At 42.1% G+C, this 20021-nt stretch overlaps 1 protein-coding gene across 5 annotated transcripts in view; it reads right to left on the reverse strand.

The window, feature by feature from the left end:
• Positions 1-20021, reverse strand: part of LOC117430676 (AF4/FMR2 family member 2-like) — a 140560-nt gene that overhangs the window by 19784 nt on the left and 100755 nt on the right. For all 5 annotated transcript variants that reach the window (XM_059000769.1, XM_059000768.1, XM_059000767.1 and 2 more), the window contains one exon: positions 16074-16111. In XM_059000769.1, coding sequence (XP_058856752.1) covers positions 16074-16111 — 38 coding nt within the window. The remainder of the gene's footprint in view (positions 1-16073; positions 16112-20021) is intronic.

Genomic DNA, 20021 nt, shown 5'->3' on the forward strand with positions numbered 1-20021 from the left:
CGAGAGCCAGGCTGCCCAATGCAATCCCATGCAATTGCATTTCTATAGCGCCTTTCACGGCAAGCTCCGCCAGACTTTACGTGAGCTTGTGATTAACGTGAAGCCAAAGCAAAGAGAACAGGCTGTAAAAGTGCTGGCTGTCCTTGGGAAGGGAAAGACTCACTGCAGTGTTTTAATAGCAATCCGGTATTGCACCAGCACATGTGGTATAATAGTCTTTGGGGTAATCAGGCTGTACCCCCAGTCCCCCAGACCACTAGACTGGGAATGTTTAGTCCTTTGCATGGCCAGTGCCTGTGAGCCTGAGCTGCCTGCCTCCGGCCCTGGTCTCTCCTGGGATCCAGACCAGAGAGATACTGTAGTCTGATACATTTTTAATGTTCTGTAAAGTACTCTTCCCCTTGTATTGTGACAAGGCATAGACAGACAATGTCTGCTGTTTTACCGTGAAGAAAAGGATGAATCCCATATGAAGGAGGAGAAGGTGCACTAGATCTTCAGTCAGAGACACTGTCATGCTGTACAGTTGCAGCTACACGGTTGTTGTACTACGATACAAGGTTCTCCCTGCCAGGGAAGCAGAGTGCTCCATTGGGGTTTCCAACAGACTCCTATTGTACCTGCTGTGGCTGACAGCAGTAATTTGCACTCAGATAGGGAGTGTGTGATAAGCCAATAGCTACACCTGGTGTATTGTAGGTCTGTCAGAAAACCCCAAGTGGAGAACAGTGCTTCTCTGAATCCTGCTACTGTGTAGTTCCATTTACTGCACTTGCACTGCACTTTAATAGCATGTGGAATTTGAGGTCGGGGAGCGAGTGTGTGGCTGAGAGTCCCACTCACCGTGGCCCTTTTGCAAACAGAGACTGCTGCTTCGTCACTCCTGCTGGAAATTCAATACTTCACCTTAATGTATCATTTGATCTCCCTGCCTCGGATTAAATCCCCTCCCTGCTCTCTGCACGCTGTCCTTTTAAGTGCTATAAACTATCAATTCTGAGCTCTGTGGCCTGACACTTGGCTGCCAAGCCATTCTTTATGCTTATCGTAAAACATCATGCATAATTTGTCAAGACATGCAATCAAAGACATACAAGAGGAACATCTTCAATTGTGGCTGCGGCACTTGTGCAAGCTATACAATAGAGCCGGATGCGTTTTTACAACAGCATTGACGTACTTACCAGTTTAAGAGGATACTCAATACACCAATTCATAATTTCCTGGAGAGAATGACCTTTATCTATTTCCCTTTCTCCTTGCCTGTTTATTTACTCTGTATTTTCAATAATTGATTGCTTGATTGATGTATTGGTATTGTAAGTGGTGGGTGGGCGTTGGTTATAAACGGTTTCATTATCTTGTACATAACTACTGAAAGTAATTGAGTTTGAAATCTCAAGAGGAATGGTACAGTACTTTCTTCAGTGGTGAACAGCGTGTGCAGGGCTTACAGTACCCATAGCAAACTGCAATGGCCTTTACTAAGCCTGACAAACGCTAGGGTTTACGATTTGAACAACATTAACATTTGTTTCTGGGACACCCAGCAGACGTCCATGCTACACACAACACCTAAGAAAATAATAACATAAATAAATGAAGACTGTTAATTTGCACTGCTGTGTGGCTTAAATGTACTGTGTGTGTGTGTGTCAGTGTGTGAGAGTGTCTGTGTGTGTCAGTGTGTGAGTGTCAGTGTGTGTGTGTATACACCAGTTAATACAGCCATTTCCAAATGATGTAATGAAATGACCTTTTCAAAAGAGGAATCCAATCTAATTTGATCTCTTTCAACCTCACGTGATAAAGAGCAGAGTATGAGCCTCTGCAGCAGCAGGGCTGTGCTGGCACATCTCTCTATGGTTCTGTAATCCCCGATCAATGGGCCCAATAAAGGGAAGGCACCTTTCTCAATTGAGGGGCTGAGCTTGGGAATGCATCTATTGATGTTGCTCTGGAGATCAAATGGAAGGGCTTGTCCAATAAAGGCACAATGAGTTGCAAGTGAGTAATACTGAGACATCTCAGTCGCCCTTTTTAAACAAAGGAGAACTGGGACTTTCATAAGGTGCAGAAGGGTGAGGACTCCGGGGATTTCAACCTACAACATTAATCCTCAGCCACTACTGTAATCAACTACAGCTACCTGGAATTGTAGGTTTGAGACAGAATTAAAAAAAAAATTAGACCTTTTATTTAACATCATGTAATCAAAGAAACTACAACATTATATTGCAAAAGTCTACCAGAAGCCATAATAGTAGTATATTACTGCATATCATGTTAGATTTTGGAATGTCACATTTTTTAATTGTTGTCAGTTTTTTGTTAAGTATATGCAAACGTGCAAAGCGGTATGTAATTCAGTATGTTAAGATAACATTATTCAGCAGGTTTCTGTCGACTTTATAAAACTAAATGAGTTCATTCTATTAGGGGGATGCAAAATGTTTGGTCATAGCTGTATGTCTATACTTTTATTTGCTATCTATACAGTCAGCAAATTAAATATTGCTCCAAAATACCATAGTATTGTAACGTACACCGCTGCCTAAATATTAGTTTAATACTATTTACAAATATATGTCTATAGTCTGTTTGCCAGTTTTCTTTCTCAAGTTGATCTATTGATTGTTTCGCACAGTTACAAACAGCTGTTATGTTTTGTTATCTTGTGGTGTCGGTTTCAAAGCAGTAAGTCGTTGAGGGCCTCCAGTAATCCTTCACTGGTCGATTTGCCTTGCTCTGGCAAGCCCTTCAGAGGGAAGCACATTCACTTCTGCACTGTCAACACAGGCAGGCCTGATCTATAATTCCCACATTCCCACTCAGCCCACTGTGTTATTAAATGATCTTGAACACACCATTTGCTCTATTAATTTAATAAATCGTCCTGAAGAACAAGCGGCACGGCTTTAGGAATGATAATGTGTGCTGCTTCCACCTGAATTTATTAAAGTCTATAATGCATTCAATTATCAGCTTCATGCACTCCGAATGTGTAAAATCAACTGTTATTGCTCCACTCTAATGTCATAAAAAATCCCTCGGAGGACAGGGCTCAGCGGCAGCCTCAAAGCTATCCGCTCAGAAACGATGACCATTACATTTAGGAAAACCAATTACAGTGACCAGAGTTCCCTTGATCGATTGCTGTACTTCACCAGTATCCTAATTCACTGTAAGCCAGTCTGCTCAGGGAGGCATTCAGGGGTGATTAATGAGATGCTCTCAGTGAGCCCGGGAAGGCAGTGCTAGACAGGCTCTCTGGAACATCATTTTAAAAAGGCAACTCAAACAACATCCTCACTAAAGAAGGGCCTCCTCGGATGCAGGTGGAGAGCTAGCGTCTTATTTATTACGAACGATCGTCCCCGGTAGGACCTCCATGTAACAGTCCTGGGTTTAGTAGCTAATGCATATGTACCCAAGATCACTGCTTTCTGTTTGGAAACAAATACATTACTCCAAGGGCATTACTCTCTCTCTCTCTCTCTCTCTCGCTCTACACACACACACACACACAAAAGCGATTAGGGAACTTAAAGATACTAACAACATAATAATTACACCTGCAGATAAAGGAAGCTCCATAGCTATTCAGAATAGTGAGGATTATGTGATTATGTAGCTGAAGCTTTAAGAGAACTAAATAATAAACATGTGTATGAGCCTCTGGCTAGTGATGCAATATTAAAACAAGAGACAGAGAGAGAGATGTGATTTTGGAGAAGGCAATGGAAAGTAACTTGATCACACAGAGTCAGTATGCTCTTTAAACAACTGCATGTGATTCTGGAGAAGGCAATGTGAAGTAACTTGACAAAACAGAGTCAGTATGCTCTTTTAAAAACTGCATTTCCTAGAACACCTGTTTTGTACACATGACCAAAAATACATAAGAATCCTACGAGGCCACCAGAAGGCCTATAGTGTCAGGAAATGGTTTCATTTGTGAACCGTTAAGTCCATTCATTGATTTTTTCATTAAAGGTATTGCAAAGGATTAGAGATTACATATCAATACCAATCCCAACTTAAAATCTACTAGGAATATAGCCAAACTAAGGTATGTTTTCTAGATTCGTTAATTTCAGTAAATGGTGAGGGTTCTCTTAATACATCAATTTCTGATAAACCAACAGATAGAAATACAATTTTGCGTGCAGACAGTGATCCTCCAAAACATTGGATCAAAAATATACTTTAAAACTGAAGCTGAAGATATACAGACTTGCTTTCGATCTAGGGAACACCTCCTAAGAGAAACCTTCGCCTAAGGGAACACCCTTGTGGTGAAGCAGATTTTTCCCATTGTAAATGTAAACAAACAGTGAAACACACCGCTCGTTCTCTTGCTACAAAAAGTTGGAAATTGTTCAAAGCTCTTGGGGGGAAAAAAAACTGAAATCAGACACAAGTCGCTGAGCAATTTGGTGTTTCCCGTTCTGGGGAGTTGTTTCACCATTCTGTTTAATAATTCATCTAGAGCTGCAGCTGCATTTTTTAACATGTGCATGGGTGCTGTGTTAAATTAGTTTGACAGTTAGTTTATTAAAGTTAGTTTGTCTGTTACTTATTCTGTTAATTTCATATGCTGATGCATGTGCGTCATGACAAGTTATAAATATTTATTTATTTATTAATTCCTATTGTGTCTAGTGGTAAACTCCATCTTAGAAAAGCATGTCCTGAGGGGTGATGTCTTAGCCGGAGACTACATAAAGTAATCCATCTCTTAATTAATCAACCACTAAAACTGACTCAGGCAAACAATCTATTGTCATGAAGAAAACAAACAAAAAAACAAAAACATTTTCAAAAGGGAACACGCCACTTTAGTTTTGAGCCATGCACTTCACAAAACCTTGGGGAGCTCACTGCCTCTCCACCCTGGCCTGGTCTCACACACAGGCCCCTGCAGGAAACGGGAGCTCGCTGCCTCTCCACCCTGGCCTGGTCTCACACACAGGCCCCTGCAGGAAACGGGAGCTCGCTGACTCTCCACCCTGGCCTGGTCTCACACACAGGCCCCTGCAGGAAACGGGAGCTCACTGCCTCTCCACCCTGGCCTGGTCTCACACACAGGCCCTGCAGGAAACGGGGGCTCGCTGCTGATCAACACTGCCAACATCGTGTCTGCGAGACATTCCGAGAGGACAAGCAGCAATAATGTGATTCCAGCTGAGTTAAGGGCCCCGGCTCCAATGAATGTGATTGTCTGCGAGTGCGGATACCCGGGCCGTCTCAGCGGGTCTGCCACTCCAGCATCCGCTAGAGAAGCCTGCCATATCTGCCATTCAACCTGACACCACAATAAAGCTGCACATATTAGAGAGCCACTGTGCATTAGTACAAACACGCCTGACTCTGCTCTAACGCAATTCAATTACTGGAATGAAGAGAAAGAAAACAAAAACACGAATGTGTTTATCAAATCCTCCTGCTCCCTTTGTCTGGATGCTGGCCCCCTGGCTGTTATCCAGGACTATTAATGCAACTTCGTGTTACTGTATTTGTTTTTCTTTTGTCAGTGTGTTATTTGTTTTAATTAATTTATTTATTTGTTTATTTTTCTGAAGAGGCTCGTCATTGTTTTTTGTTTCACATTAGATTCAAACTGCCTCAGATATATACAAATGCTTGTTGAACAGTGATTTTAATATAACACAGTTTGGGTCATATGTATTTATAAAGCAATACCTGGCTGGTGTGCTGATGATGTGGCACTGGGTTGGGTTTTGAAAATGTCTGTCAGGTCTGAACCTCCAAACACAGAGATTCTCTGGGTTTTTAATGGAGCTTGTGTCTGTCAGGTCTGAACCTCCAAACACAGGGATTCTCTGGGTTTTTAATGGAGCTTGTGTCTGTCAGGTCTGCTTGGGAGTGCTGCTGTTGTTTTTCTGCAGCGAGCACAGCTGATGCTCATTATGAAGCTCTTGAACCATCTGAATTGTGAGCGACGAGGGGTTCACGAGGTAGAAAAGCCATTTGTGTCGATAACAAAAAGGCATGATTAAGAAGTTGTTTGGCATAAACTCGCGCAGAGCCCATCTGGAATTGCAGAGACACCTGGTTATGCAGCGGAAAACAATTTAGCGCTTGGCTTCTGAGTTTAATTAACCCGTTTGGGCCCAGAACCAAGGACTTGCCTTTCCAACATGTTTTGGCTGCTTTTGAACATGGCTGCCGTTCGGAATGGCTTTTTCAATGCTAATATAATGCCTGCCTGCTGCGATTGTGAGGAGAGGAAGCCTAACAATCTAGTCTGTTTTTCAGGCCCCTAAAAAAAAGAACATTGTCATATACCCTGGATAAATGCAACTGGGGTTTGAGAACCTGTTCTGTGGTACTGCACCACAATAAATAAAATGTGTTGTACACTTAATATAACAGCCTTATGAAATGCAGCTTGCATGCAGTATTTATGAATGTTTGTACCATTATCCATAGGGGGGCAGTCTCTTTCCAATGGACTCCCCAGCTTGGACACACTGAATGGGGGTCACACTCAGCTCAATTATCCGCAGCTCTTGTTTGCACAGGCCAAGCTTTAGTTGATTGTTTTCTTTCCCCCAAATGTGAAAAAAGACAAAAGCTTTGCAGTAAAATAAACCATTTGGAACAGGCAAGTTTCCACTATGCTGCTCATTTGCACAAAAGCGTCTCTGCCCTACAGACCTTCACTGCTTTCAAGAGCTGAAAGAGGAAGTAGAATCCCCTCCCCAATAAACTGTACATATATAATGCTACAGTGACAGAACTGCAGGCTGGCGTATCTTCAAGAGGAGAAAAATTAAAGTGAATAGTGGATGTTCTCAGTTCACCGCCTTGCTTTGATAAATATCTTCAGGGTTGTCATTTACAAGGAAAGCTCCTGTTTATGCTGTGTAAAAACATCTCCCCTCTCTCCTCGTACTTTTCCAGATCTGTGAGGTATTTTAAAGTGTTTATGCTGTGTAAAAACATCTCTCTCTCCTCGTACTTCTCCAGATTTTTGAAATATTATTCTATTTCTGTAAATACTACACTCTTTCTTTCTTTCGTTCTTTTCACCCCCCCAGCACATACCTGTACAATACATACACCATTCACTAACCGCCAGCTGGCCAAACAGAAAAACAAAACTCGACTGACATTATTATCCCACTGGATATCAAACACAATTTCAAATGGAAGCAAGTGATTACTGTTTATTTACAGACCGTAACCGCTGTAGCTTGAAACAACCCAGCCAATGGAGCCTAGTCTGCACACTACAGCAAGCACCGACTGAGATTGATCACAGTCTGTGTCTGGAGCGGAAACTCATTCTCATTTCAAGAAAAGTGAGGAAAGTAAAACTAACACTAGCAGAGTGATCAAAATAAAACTATTAAACAAAGTGAAATTCTGTGAGAGAAATTCCTGTAAAATCAATACCTCTAAAATAAAACAAATCATGGAGCAGTGATGAGAGGAGTACAGTACTGAGATCAACATCTCTAACTTACTTAAAAAAATTATAATTCAAAGATACCTGCACTCATACGCCTCCTGCATGTCCTACAAGCAAACCTCTGATGTTAAGAAATACATTGGAACTCAAACTTCAAAACAATGGCTGTGACAGGTTACAAAGTGCATTTGATTATGTATATTCAAAGTAATACAGTTCAGGCTGGTGTGATGGTAATTCCTCTGTGAAGATGTCTTCAGATTTTCCTTTTCGGACGTACAGTACACATGTAATGTTGAAGACGTGTGCTGCAGCTTGGCTACAATGGTCTTGTAATGATAAACTGGCTTATTGCTCTCAAGTCCAGGAGTAATAAATACACTTGATACGTATGTGCAATACTGTCCTCTACTTCCACATGCAGAACGTTATGCAATTAAGGGTCATTTAAAAAGCAATGTAAAAACTTATTGCATGTGTGGTTTATGTACATATGTGCATCACAGCAGGGATCTGTGTCTCTGGACTGGTTAGTGTCACCTGATAGGAGTGGAACAATGCGAGGAGGTGGTCAGGCCGAACTGGTTAATGAATTGCCAATTTGGCCTGACCGCATATGGAACAGCTCATTTCTGTTCATTATACCAGACCAGAAGGTTGTGCTTTTGGTATTAGTTCACCATGATAGCCTTAGCCTGGGTCGAATATTGTTTTGTACTGCAATTTGTTTAATTGATTTAATTTGTTGTTAATAAAAGTGTGTATCCAAGCGTTAACTTAAGCTCCCCTATTCCCACTGCTAGCCAGCCTGACCACAATTTAACCCTTCGATTTTATTATTTGCTTGCCATAGCAAATATCATTAAGATATAAAATATATTGCAACAAAAACATTATTATTAATGCGATTCCTCACAAGGCTGATTCACAATCAGTTTTGTATTATTAGTATTCTATCTACGCCAATATAGTAACAGGATATGGATTAAAGCAAGCAGCCCATGTGAACAAAGACCAAGCTTGGCAGTGGTTTCCTTTGACTGGCTAATGGGGGGGGGAAGGGAATCTCATTAGAAGCCTGATCCTGGATTCGTTCTGAACTCAAGCCATTTCATTAGCTGCTTTCTAGTCTGCTAGACACGAAGGTCCAGGGTGCCAAAACTGAGGCAGTTGGAATGTGTCTGTAATTCTGTAATATAGTATTGCATGCATGTTTAATATCACAGTATTGCAGGCACATGTAAGCCAAGAGCTGAAAATAGCTGCACATTATCAACGACGACTCACAGTGCATGCTTCAGGTTTTTCTTTACCGGTTTAAAGTACATCATCTTTGCAGTGCCGAGAGCCCTTTAGTTTGTCTTTAAAAGCATTAGCTCTTCAAACAGACAATTGGCACAAGTATGCATGTGTGGGTGTTAATGATACATGAAGCAAATGTTCTGATTTAGAGGAACTGGGCACACTGTTAGATAAAACAGCAAGCAGGGATACAAGCACAGACAATGTCAGAAAGAAAGAAAGAAAGAAAGAAAGAAAATCTGCTTGAAGATATTGCAACTGTAATCAGTGTTCATTTCCAGGGATGTTTTCAGTAACATGATCCTGGCTTCTAAGCTTGCATTAAGGTCCATAAATCCTCAACTGGACTGCAATCCAGTGCTTGGAAGAGAAATGGGTACCTCAGGAATTGTGGGCAGTTACGAAGCAGAGAAGGAGTTCGAGCAGCCAAGGTGAAGCACATGACTGGCCAGCTCAGAGTCCCAGGCGAGAGTCGAAAGGGCATTTTATTAAACAGCCCCTTGTTTGAGCTCGGGGAGCGCTCTGGTGTTTTCAAGTCTAGGTCAAGTTAAATTACGTTTAGCCAATTTGTATTAACAACATGCACAAACATGTACAGTGTTATTACATGCCAAGCCTCTTCGATCCTGTGCTTCAGTGCATTGAGATATCATTCTTAATATGAGCTGTCTACACAATGCCTGCAATTCAACACAGTGGCATCTCCTTAGCACAAAAACAAACCAAGAAAACCCTTCTTTTCATCCCTCTGTTATAGATGGACAGTTTTGCTGTTGCTAATACAGGGACGTAGTGCTGTATATATTCAGCCTGCATAAGTAGGTCTGTAGCAGACTCAGTAACCAATGATCAAATATAGCTTATATTAACTGTCTATTATTATTATTATTATTATTATTATTATTATTATTATTATTATTATTATTATTATTATTATTATCATCATCATCTTGTAGTTAAATAAAAGCACACTTTATTGAAGGTTCCCGGGTCTTTGATAATGAAGCTGTCATATCCTAATTGCTCTCAGATAAACAAAAGGGTTTTACTGCCTTGTAATAATCTGTCAGCTGTGTTGCAGCAGTGGGTTTTTGTACATGTATATTTATGTATATACGTACACTTATACATATCATTTTACATTATTGTTGGTGCCCAACCATATAAAATACTATTATAAAAAGTACGGGCCACATAGCTGATTAAAAAAGAAAATGATACAGAACCAGTGTCACTGTTACCAAAATGCATTCTGCAGTTACTCATTTCCCTGCAGTTGACTCGTTTTTCATATGGACAGATCAGATATATAAAACGTGTATATTATATCCAACAGGATATTTCTCTTCCTCTGTCATTAATTGAAGCTGCTTCTGCTGCTGCGTCACACGAGGTATGCAGAGGCCTGAAGCGAGGCAACAGACTGGAAGCACTTGCAACATAATCCATATTTCTCGTGAAACACTGAGACACAAACAGAGGATTTATGAAAGGGAGCGAGTGAGGCAGGCTGTGAGCCCTGACAGCCCCACATACAGGAGAGTAAAATATTTTGCCTGCGAGTTATAAAAGTAAATGTAGAGTGACTTGAGCGACAACTAATAAAAACAAATCCTGCTGACTGTGATGGCGACAGAGAAAATGAAATATTTAGTTTAGCAAGAAAGTGTGAGCAGACTGACGAGACTGAACATTAAAATGTGCGCTACTTCCTGTCAAAAAGAAAGCGTGGAACAGAAGGGAGCTGAATTAGAAAACGTGGAAGCGGCTGCCGTTAGTTCACTTTCGTCTACATGACCACCGAAAGACAAGGGGGGCTTTTAAAGAGGGAAGCAAATCATTCACTGCCAGGAAATAAATACTGACGTGTTTAGTTATTTGGGAGAAAGGGGGCAACTGGTGGTTTGTAAGCTGCAGTGCAGAGTCTCATGGACTCAAGACCTCACAGAGACTGGATGGCAGAATGAATGGTTCTCTGAGCAGAGGCGGAATGTGGAAGAGTCAGGAAGGCAGCTTGTTTTTCTTCTCAGGCCAGGTTAGGTATTGAGATTGTGTGTTAATGGGGCCTCAGATCAGGCATGAAGCTGCAGCTTCCAGACATCAGTGATCTCACAGATCTTTTGAAAGCTGGACCAGGAGGAGTCAGCTGCAGCCTTCACTTTCCAGCTGCCACCCAGCATGGGGTCTGGACTGCCAGCTCCGAGGGCTGGTGTTTGGTATCAGCTACACAGGCTTTTAAAACCACAAGACCTTTGATCACATGAAAGGCTGAGATTTGGACAAGTATAAGAGGGATTAATGCCTCATAGCTCCAGTGAATCCTCCATCTCCTGATTTCAAAGCAAGAGCTCTACCTTTACTGGTCAGATCTGGATAGATAGCACCTGGAGAGGTCATCAGAAACAACTGGACTGGATTTCTCAGGAGGAACAGGAGTCCCTTGACAGCCCTGCTGGGTTTTATTTTCATCTGCAATGGGGAGACTGGTGGTCCAGGTAGTTTGTTTTTGATTAGTCTTTCAAGTGTTTATAATACAAAGTGCTTGAAATGTTTTGTTTTCATTATTATATTGTATATTTCTCTTTCAATAATCCTTAATTCATGCTTTTGTCCACCCCCCAAAAATATGCCTTCTCTGTTTTTTTTTTTGTACTCAGATTTATTATTTTTTTTCTTGCCATTTTGCATTGATGGAATGAATCAAAAGGTTACAGAGCAGCAGGTAAAACTGCAGATGTTCTTTTCAGGTTGTTTTTTTTACTGCAGAACGAGTGGTACCGATGCCCAAAACAATAAAAGTGCTGCTTTTTAATGTCTATATCAGTATGAAAAGCTGGAAAATCTCAGGCCAGCTGTGCCAGAGAGACGCTGCCAAATTCAAGGCAGCGGTTCCCTATTCTGCCAGCCCCACATCCCCGCCTGACAGATTAATGGGCACCAGATAAATCACATCTTACTTTTCTCCCAAAACAAAATAAATGCAAAGTGACCTTTTGGTTCCCTGCCACCCCTTTCTTCCTGCCAGCTCAGTTATATCAGCTGCCAGCACCGCTCAGCTTTCATCTCGCTAACCTGTTTGAAAATCAATGGTACATCTCATCATGGGCTGCTATCTTCTGTGCTTCACTTCCAGCTTCATTCTGTGGAGGATCCACAGCATTCCCGTGCTGGACACCCCCTCCTGGCATCTTCATCAGCACCAATAACACTTGCATAGCGAGTCAATTATTCAGCTGTAAGCGTGTATCCAGACGTACCAATCTCAACGAGCCCTTATTAAATAGAACAAATGACATCCAGGTTCTGTCCTGGGCAGGGTTTGCTACAGATGCTAACTAGCACAGAAAAAAACAGGGCGACGGTCACTGTGCCACCATATTGTATTCCCTAGCCTTGTGTTCAAGAGTGTGCAGAGAGCCTGTAATCTAGTGTGTTTCAATGAAATACCCCCCCCGCCCCCCCCCCCCAACTGTCGGGGCCACTCAGTAAATGAGGGCTGACACAGACGATTCTTCGCGGAGTCACTTGTAACACGAAGCCCTATTAATTCTGGAAGGGAGAGCTGTGTTTCTCTTCCCCGGAGACAGAGGTCATCCTTCGAAGGCGTGAGCTGACAGATTTCATATGCTTATGAAAATCATGTGAACGCACTAGCATGGCTCTCTCGCTCTCTCTCTCTCTCTCTCTCTCTCTCTCTCTCTCTCTCTCTCTCTCTCTCTCTCTCTCTCTCTCTCTCTCTCTCTCTGCAGAGCTGTAGATGCTGGCTTTCACTCCTCACAGGTCTGGCAAACATGTGTGGCTGGCTCATCTGGAGCCATACATTCACGGTTTTACTTTCTTGAAATACATGTTACAGCTTCAGGCCAACGTTCTGCTAAACATTTGAATTGCAAGTAGTCTCTTTATTGTTAAGAAGAGTCCACTTTTACAGGATGGGTCCACAGAGCTGCAACATCTTGTTTTAAGATGTTGAGATATTTTAATCATTAGATTCTTATAAATAGTAACTTCCAAGCCTTGGGTTAACAGTACAATCCCCATCTTCCAAATCCATGTCATGACATAGCCCAAGTCTACAAAATAGACAGGGTCAGCGGTCTTGCATAAAAGGTAAGTTTTGGCCCCAGAGGGCTGGGAGATCTAGAAAGTACTAACCAAGCCCAACCCTTTACAGCCTCCCACACCTGACAGAATCAGAACTGAGGGCTGCATGGCAAAGAGGCTGCATGGCCAAGAGGCATGTTTGCAAGGTGCTATCTGCTCTGAAAATCAGCTGCAAAACCACAAACTCAACTTTCTCCATTTAAGAATGGATTATCAGTGTTGCTGCCTTGCACTCAGCCAGCTACAAACTAATGCATTGAGCTTCCTGAGGCTTCCATGGTTAACCACATAAATAACTAATTAACTCCTGCCTACCTGCATTAAGAGGACGCATCAGACCTCCTGCACACAGAGCAGGCATCATAATCCTCCCCAGACACATGCCTTCCCCTTATATGCTTATTCATATACCAGAGGTGGGAGGTATATTCCAATGTGAAAATGTGTGTTACTGAGTCATCAAGGCATAACTAGCTTACCTCCCTGTCATAAATCATTTCATCAGTAATTTGATTACTGACTTACGATCCAGCATTCGCTGACAAGAACACACAACAAAACTCTAAGTACATTTCCTAACTACGCCTGTTTCGTTACGCTGCCAGAAAGGTTACTGCTAATGTATTTGCTGCTCTGCTGGCTGCACAGATATGGATCTGTAACTGCTCCAGCGCATGTCAATATGGCACAGGCACGAGGAGACAGAAAGAAAAACACCTATCTGCACGTATACCAAAGTTTACCCTGGAGTCTGCTTCCCTGTCTGGAGGTGATTTTTTAGGGAAAAATAATCTGTCTCCATTATTGCAAACACAGCAGCGTTCATCCATAGGGAATTCTCTACCAGCCACGTTACAGCAGGCAAAATGACCCTCAAAGTGATGATATGACCGTGCTTGCTCACAGCTACACCATCTCTCTGTTAGCACAGCAATATTACCTTTTAAACATGCAAAAACAAGCACAATAAAATAACACCAAAATACTAGAAAACTGAAAGCAGCTCCCCCTGTGTCCCGGGAGGTCCTGGTTCGGGATCCTAAAGCTCGCCCCTGGACCCCTGCCCCCTCGGTTCACCTGTGAAAACAAGACCCTGCTGAAATGTGCCACTGCGCTTGGTCAATAAACTCATTTCCATGGTGCTTTCATCCTCCTGGTGTTCAGATGAGATCATTAGGATTACACTACACAGTGAACCACAGAAACAGGCTGCAGAACAAAAACACCCACACTCCAAGCCTGTGACACACAGGTTCCTCCTGGCCTTCGATGAGCAGCACAAATAAAAGCAGGCTTCTGACCAGCGCTCACCAGCGAGAAATGAGAACTATTAAAAGAATGAAGCACGGGGCTCACGGAGCGTCAGGGCACAACTGAGGAGAACCTCAAAGAGGGATTCCAAGCCGATGTGATCAAACAGCTTTTGTCTTTGAGCAGCCATGACTTCACCCCTTGGCAGAGCAGGAGGAAAGTAAACAGAGATGCTGACAGAACACCCAGTTCCAGATCTCTTGGATAAACACGGGCCGGGAGGGTAATTCATCTGAGCTCACTCACTCACTCACTGCTAAAGGATCCCTGGCATTTAGAAAGCAAAACACAGTCAATTAAAATACAAAAAAAAACTAAACAAAACCAACAGCTGACAGCTTGTTTAGAGGGGAAAAAAAGCTTTTGCAATATCTTTAGACTCCCTGTTGTCTAATCGGAACAGACAACTGTAGACTAGCGTCACTGTGATCTGGCATCTCAAGGACCCTGCACTCTGTATCTAAGCTGTCTTGCACTCTCTTCCAGGTTTGCAAATACAGGGATAAAGTGAGGATTTGAATTGATTCTTACAATACAATACAATACAATACAATACAATACAATACAGTGCAGTGCATTACACACAGAATTGCATAAACGCACAGAACAAAGAGCTGATGCTTCAAGTAGGCCAAGTCTATAGATATGCTGGGAGATTAGTTATGACAAGCAGAGTGACACATTTGTTTTGTAATCTGGACCTGAACAATTATGACAAAATAACACACCTAGGGATGTTTGACAATCATATTGTATTTATACAGAAGTTTTTTCATACTTGAGTCAAACACATGAAGCTACCCATGCAGCAAGTGTGTGTACAAGGGCTGCACACGAATCCCTGTTAAGTCGTGCCATTTCTCTCTGCCCCAACCAACAGATGTCAATAGTAGATTTGATACAATTTATTAGACCAGGGCCTTCAGCCAAAAGCAATTCACATTTGCAGAAAGTGCGCTCTCACATATGCCTTAATAAGTGAAATGTGTTCTTAACAAAGCATGTGATAAGACACATATGGTGAAATAAATCTATTCAATTCCCAGTGTTAATACACCCCGGGGCACAGCTTCCGATTTACTGGTACTAATGCCATTACCACTGAACTCCATTGAAGCTGGCCTGGAAGTGCAGTGTAATAAGGATGGGAAGGCTAGGGGATCATTACCCCTGTGATCTATCGCTTTGCAGACCCAGTGCTGAGCTGGAGCTGGGAGCACGCTCACAGCTACCCTTCTCCCAGGACCCCCGTGTGAGAAAGAGCTGCAGGCCACAGCGCACTGAGAGCTAACTAATGGGCAGAATTCACAGGAATCAGCAGGGATAAGAGGCCGGGAAACACACATCTGAACCCTGGGATTGTTTTACTGATACACAGACAGGAGGGCAACCCAGGCAAGCAGTCCTCCTGAATATCACAAAGTGAAGAAAACATCCTGTATCTATTCCCAATTCATATAGGCTCTTACTTTTCTATTCTAGGAACCCAACATTCCTTTGCGTGCTGCAATGTTGTTGATGCTGGCTCTTTTTTGTTTAGCCTACAGTATTTACAAAGGCAATTCTATCTTCCCAGTCCTGACTCATCCCACACACCCTATTGAGTTACTCTGCATAAAGGCAGTGATTAAAGCCACTGTGAGTGATGTCGTGTATAGGAGAAGGTCATCATTGTCCTGGAAAGCACAGGGTTTCTGGCATGCTTCAGGAACGCTGTATTCTATTAATACAAACGACCACATCTGAAACACATACACTGGATCTACTGGGGAATGGCAAAGTGGCTCACATCATCAAACTCCATTGCCGAAGGCTTCCATGCATGCTTCCTGCAGCTTGTCAGTCACTCGGAGGTGCTACAGTACATACTGTAAACATAATGAATATTCCTATCAGCCATGCAGCATGTACTCACTTTACAGGAGTGCTTCTAGGCTTGGTCTTCTCTGCAGTCTGTGGAAAGAAAGATGCTTTATTGGTACAAGACAGTATATGAATCCCAACTTGCAGATTCTCATGTAACTTTGGCCAACTGTTTGTTTATATATATATATATATATATATATATAAATCTGAAATAAAGTATTTCCACAATGAATCCATATACAATGGCACATAATATGAAGTGGCAAGAAAAAAAAAAAAACAGATGACATTTCCTCTACCTCTTTCTGTATTACGAATTCAAACACACACACACACACACACCCACACCCCAGATCTCCTTTTTCACTGGACTTGTTTCCTTTAATCTTAAACCCTAAATGATTAAAAGAAGCACTGAAGCGTACTCCGACATATCAATGTTTGGCTGCCTGAGGCACAACTAATTGATTCCTGCAACTCAGCTCAAACAAATCCTTCCAGGCAGCCCACAGGCTTCATCTCTCAAATACTTCACTGGTCCAGCTCCTTCCGATGGAACATTCCACTGGAACTCTCGCTCCGGAACATTCCAGTGAAGTGTGACGCTGCTGCTGGCTTCACACTCCCTGACAGGACTGCTGCATCTCAATGTGTGCAGGCTTTATACATCATGTTTGTAAGACTAGATTTGGGGTTCTTCTACAAGCCCCAGATGCTGTCATGAAATGTTCAGTTTAAATTCTGATTGGCTAGGAAGGACCACACTGTAAACACGCAAAAAAAACAGAGCAATCATTTCAAATAATACTGTTTAATGAGCACGTGGGTGAGTTTATATTGTTTGTTTTCTTTATATTGACATCTGTCAGCCTGTGACTGATAAACTTACACTTGGGATCCCACATTTACAAAAGAAAAGAAAATCAAGGTTATGTTGATTTTACACATTTACACTGCTAACACCATCAACCATAAACCACTTCCAGTTATCAAGCTTTCAATAAGCCAAAGAACTGCAAGTAAATGAGATCTGATGCCTGCAGACCCACACAAACCACAATGCAACAGCAGCCACTCCTCTGCCACTACAGTGGAATTCTGACATCATCATTCCAAAGCAGGATGAGAAGAATCTGCACTGGGATTTCTACGATATTCCACTTGAAGTCTTGACTTATTAGCGAATGTATTTCAATTCATGATTAACTACGACTCTTACTTGGAAAGGAAAGAGACACACACAGAAACATAATCCACTTACTGCAGGGCCACGGAGTCCCACTCCAGAACAGCCACTGAGCCCAGTTCCACTTTACTGCAGGGCCACGGAGCCCCACTCCACAACAGCTACTGAGCCCAGTTCCACTTTACTGCAGGGCCACGGAGCCCCACTCCACAACAGCCACTGAACCCAGTTCCACTTTACTGCTGTGTGCATTGATCTGTGTGCATTCATGAAAGGAGCCAGTGATCTTCACAGTGTATGAGACGAAACATCTCAGATCATCTGTCAACAGCACTCTTTGATTGCAGCTTCCCTCTCCACAGGGATTCTAGCTTCTTCAGTATTTCTTCAATTCAAATGTTGCTAGGCAACGCGGCTGGGGGGCACTGCTGTGAGTACGGAGAGTACGCCTGACCAAACTGTTCAAACATGGGGGGGCAAGGGAATAAAATCAAACCTTGATCTCTGCAAGGTGCACAGCTCTCAGACTTGAAGCAGCATGAGTGACAGCATTGCATTGATCTATGATGAGTTGCTCTAGGCCTAAAATGACCAATGGTGAGCGGTTTTAAGAATTTCTTGTGCACCGATCGTTTTCTTATCTGAACTTGTAAACAATGTGTTCTGTTTGTTGTGCATTAAGTGCATCAAAAAACAAAACCAAAAACGAATAAAAAGTGCCTTGGACATAAAATGTATTACAGCTTGGGGTATAATGATCAAGAAAATGAGCTGAATAAAATAACAATATCAACAATACTGCATTAAAAACACTGGTTTTGTTTTATTATAGAATCAAATATGAATATTGTATGATACAGTAAAACGTGATACTGCCAGCCATAGTGCTGGGTTTCCATGTGAACGGATTAGATGACAGATCATTATTATTGTCTTTCACAAATGTATTAAAATCAATTTTAAACACATGTTTTTTCAGCTGCAGCGTGTGAAGGGTTAAACGGCTTTCCTAATTGAATCTGATACACAACCTGCCTGTCATCCTCCTGTCTGACACCTCGGAATGGAAGAAAGTAAAGGGTTGCTTTCCATTCATTTTAAATGAGCTCAGGACAGCTTGTTCCATTTCAAAGATTAGCTTTTGATTATACAGGGTTTTAACACATCAGATAAGATTCCTCCTCACTCATCTTGCACTGCCTCAAAGCTCATTATCTCCTCTTTCTTAACAAATGATGTCATTGAACTTCAATCCCCCTTGTGAAAACATCATTAGGCTGCAATAATGTCTCTGACTATCAGCTGCAGCGGCACCAGAACTTATTCAGTGCAAACTACTGTACTGGAGGACAAGGGGTTGTTAGGAAAAAGCCAATATGATCGTGATCACCTCCTGTTGACCTTGAGGGCTGAGGTCCATTATCATTCTCCTCGATAAAGATGATAAAGACTACAGGATGAATATTACAGTATAGTCACGGAACACAGAAAACCATTTTAAAAAGACAACAATAACAAAACATCTACATGGGCGAAACCAGAACTCACTAAGCTTCACTTTGCATGTTGTTCTTCTTTTATCTAAAGCAGAGATTGCTTTTGTATAATGATCCACACCTAGTGCAAATCACCCAAGGGTCACAACAGCATGCTTTCATTAAAATTCCCTTTCTCGTGCCTTGAAACATTAAACCTATGCCTTAGTAAGACCTGCAGCATTAGCTACCCCACTTTTATTGTCCATCGTTCAGTCCTGCAAGCAATGAGTATGCTGCAGATTTCAAAGGGTTTTATTTAGGGTTTGTCAATTAGTGTACATGCTGCAAGGCAGCACAGACAGCAGCAGCTACAATTACCAAACGAGCCTTATCTTATCTACACTCCTCTGACATGTGCTTCCTTTTAATTGTCGACTTGCAATTAGGCATGTTTTACAGTCATTAATTACATACTGTAATTATGGGTATTGCTTTCTAGTGACTGTTATATTACAGTATATGATATTGTAAATTATAAATTACTTAAACTACTATTGAAGATGAAGGTGTAAATGACAATAGGGTTTCAGCCATATCGATATAAGGATAACGCTAATCAGGATGGAGCACACTGCAGACAGCATGAAGAACCTCAGACTGGCTGTGGGACTGCAGAGCACACTACACTTCCTGACATGACACAGTGACACATGCACCATACTGCAGACAGCTTGATGAACCTCAGACTGGCTGTGGGACTGCAGATCACACTACACTTCCTGACATGACACAGGCACCATCATTGCTGTAAATCAGGCTGAGTATGTCTAGTGCCTGAGCAAGTTAATAAAAAAACAAAATGATAATGATGAATGGGGCGGAGAGGATAAGCTATTGTAATTGTTCACTGTGTGTTTTGAGCCACACAAGCACAGTATTAAGCAGTCAGGTCAGTAAAGCCGTTGTGATTTGGCCCCGAAGTCAAGACCGGAGAGGCGCCATGCACCCCTTCACAAACAACGGAGTCAATTGAAATAGAGGAAAAGCAACAGGATGGTAATTGCCTGGGATTTGAAGCAAAGCAAGGAATCAGGAGAGGGCAGGTTCCCATAACTACATTTTATTCATCAGACCCTCTCAACTGTTTGTCATCATATGTTTTGGAAGCGCACTGTTGCAGCCATGAGTGCCGCTGGTTCAATATATTCTCCAAAGGTTAGGAAGGTCTGTTTGATTACATTAGGGGAGATGTTTGCATACGAATCCTTTTCTGCAGGCTGGGGACTGCGGAAGTGTGTTTATATGATTTTATTTACTGTGCTTTGCATGGTGG

The sequence above is a fragment of the Acipenser ruthenus genome, chromosome 26 (assembly GCF_902713425.1).
Source record: "Acipenser ruthenus chromosome 26, fAciRut3.2 maternal haplotype, whole genome shotgun sequence".
Lineage (NCBI taxonomy): Eukaryota > Metazoa > Chordata > Actinopteri > Acipenseriformes > Acipenseridae > Acipenser > Acipenser ruthenus.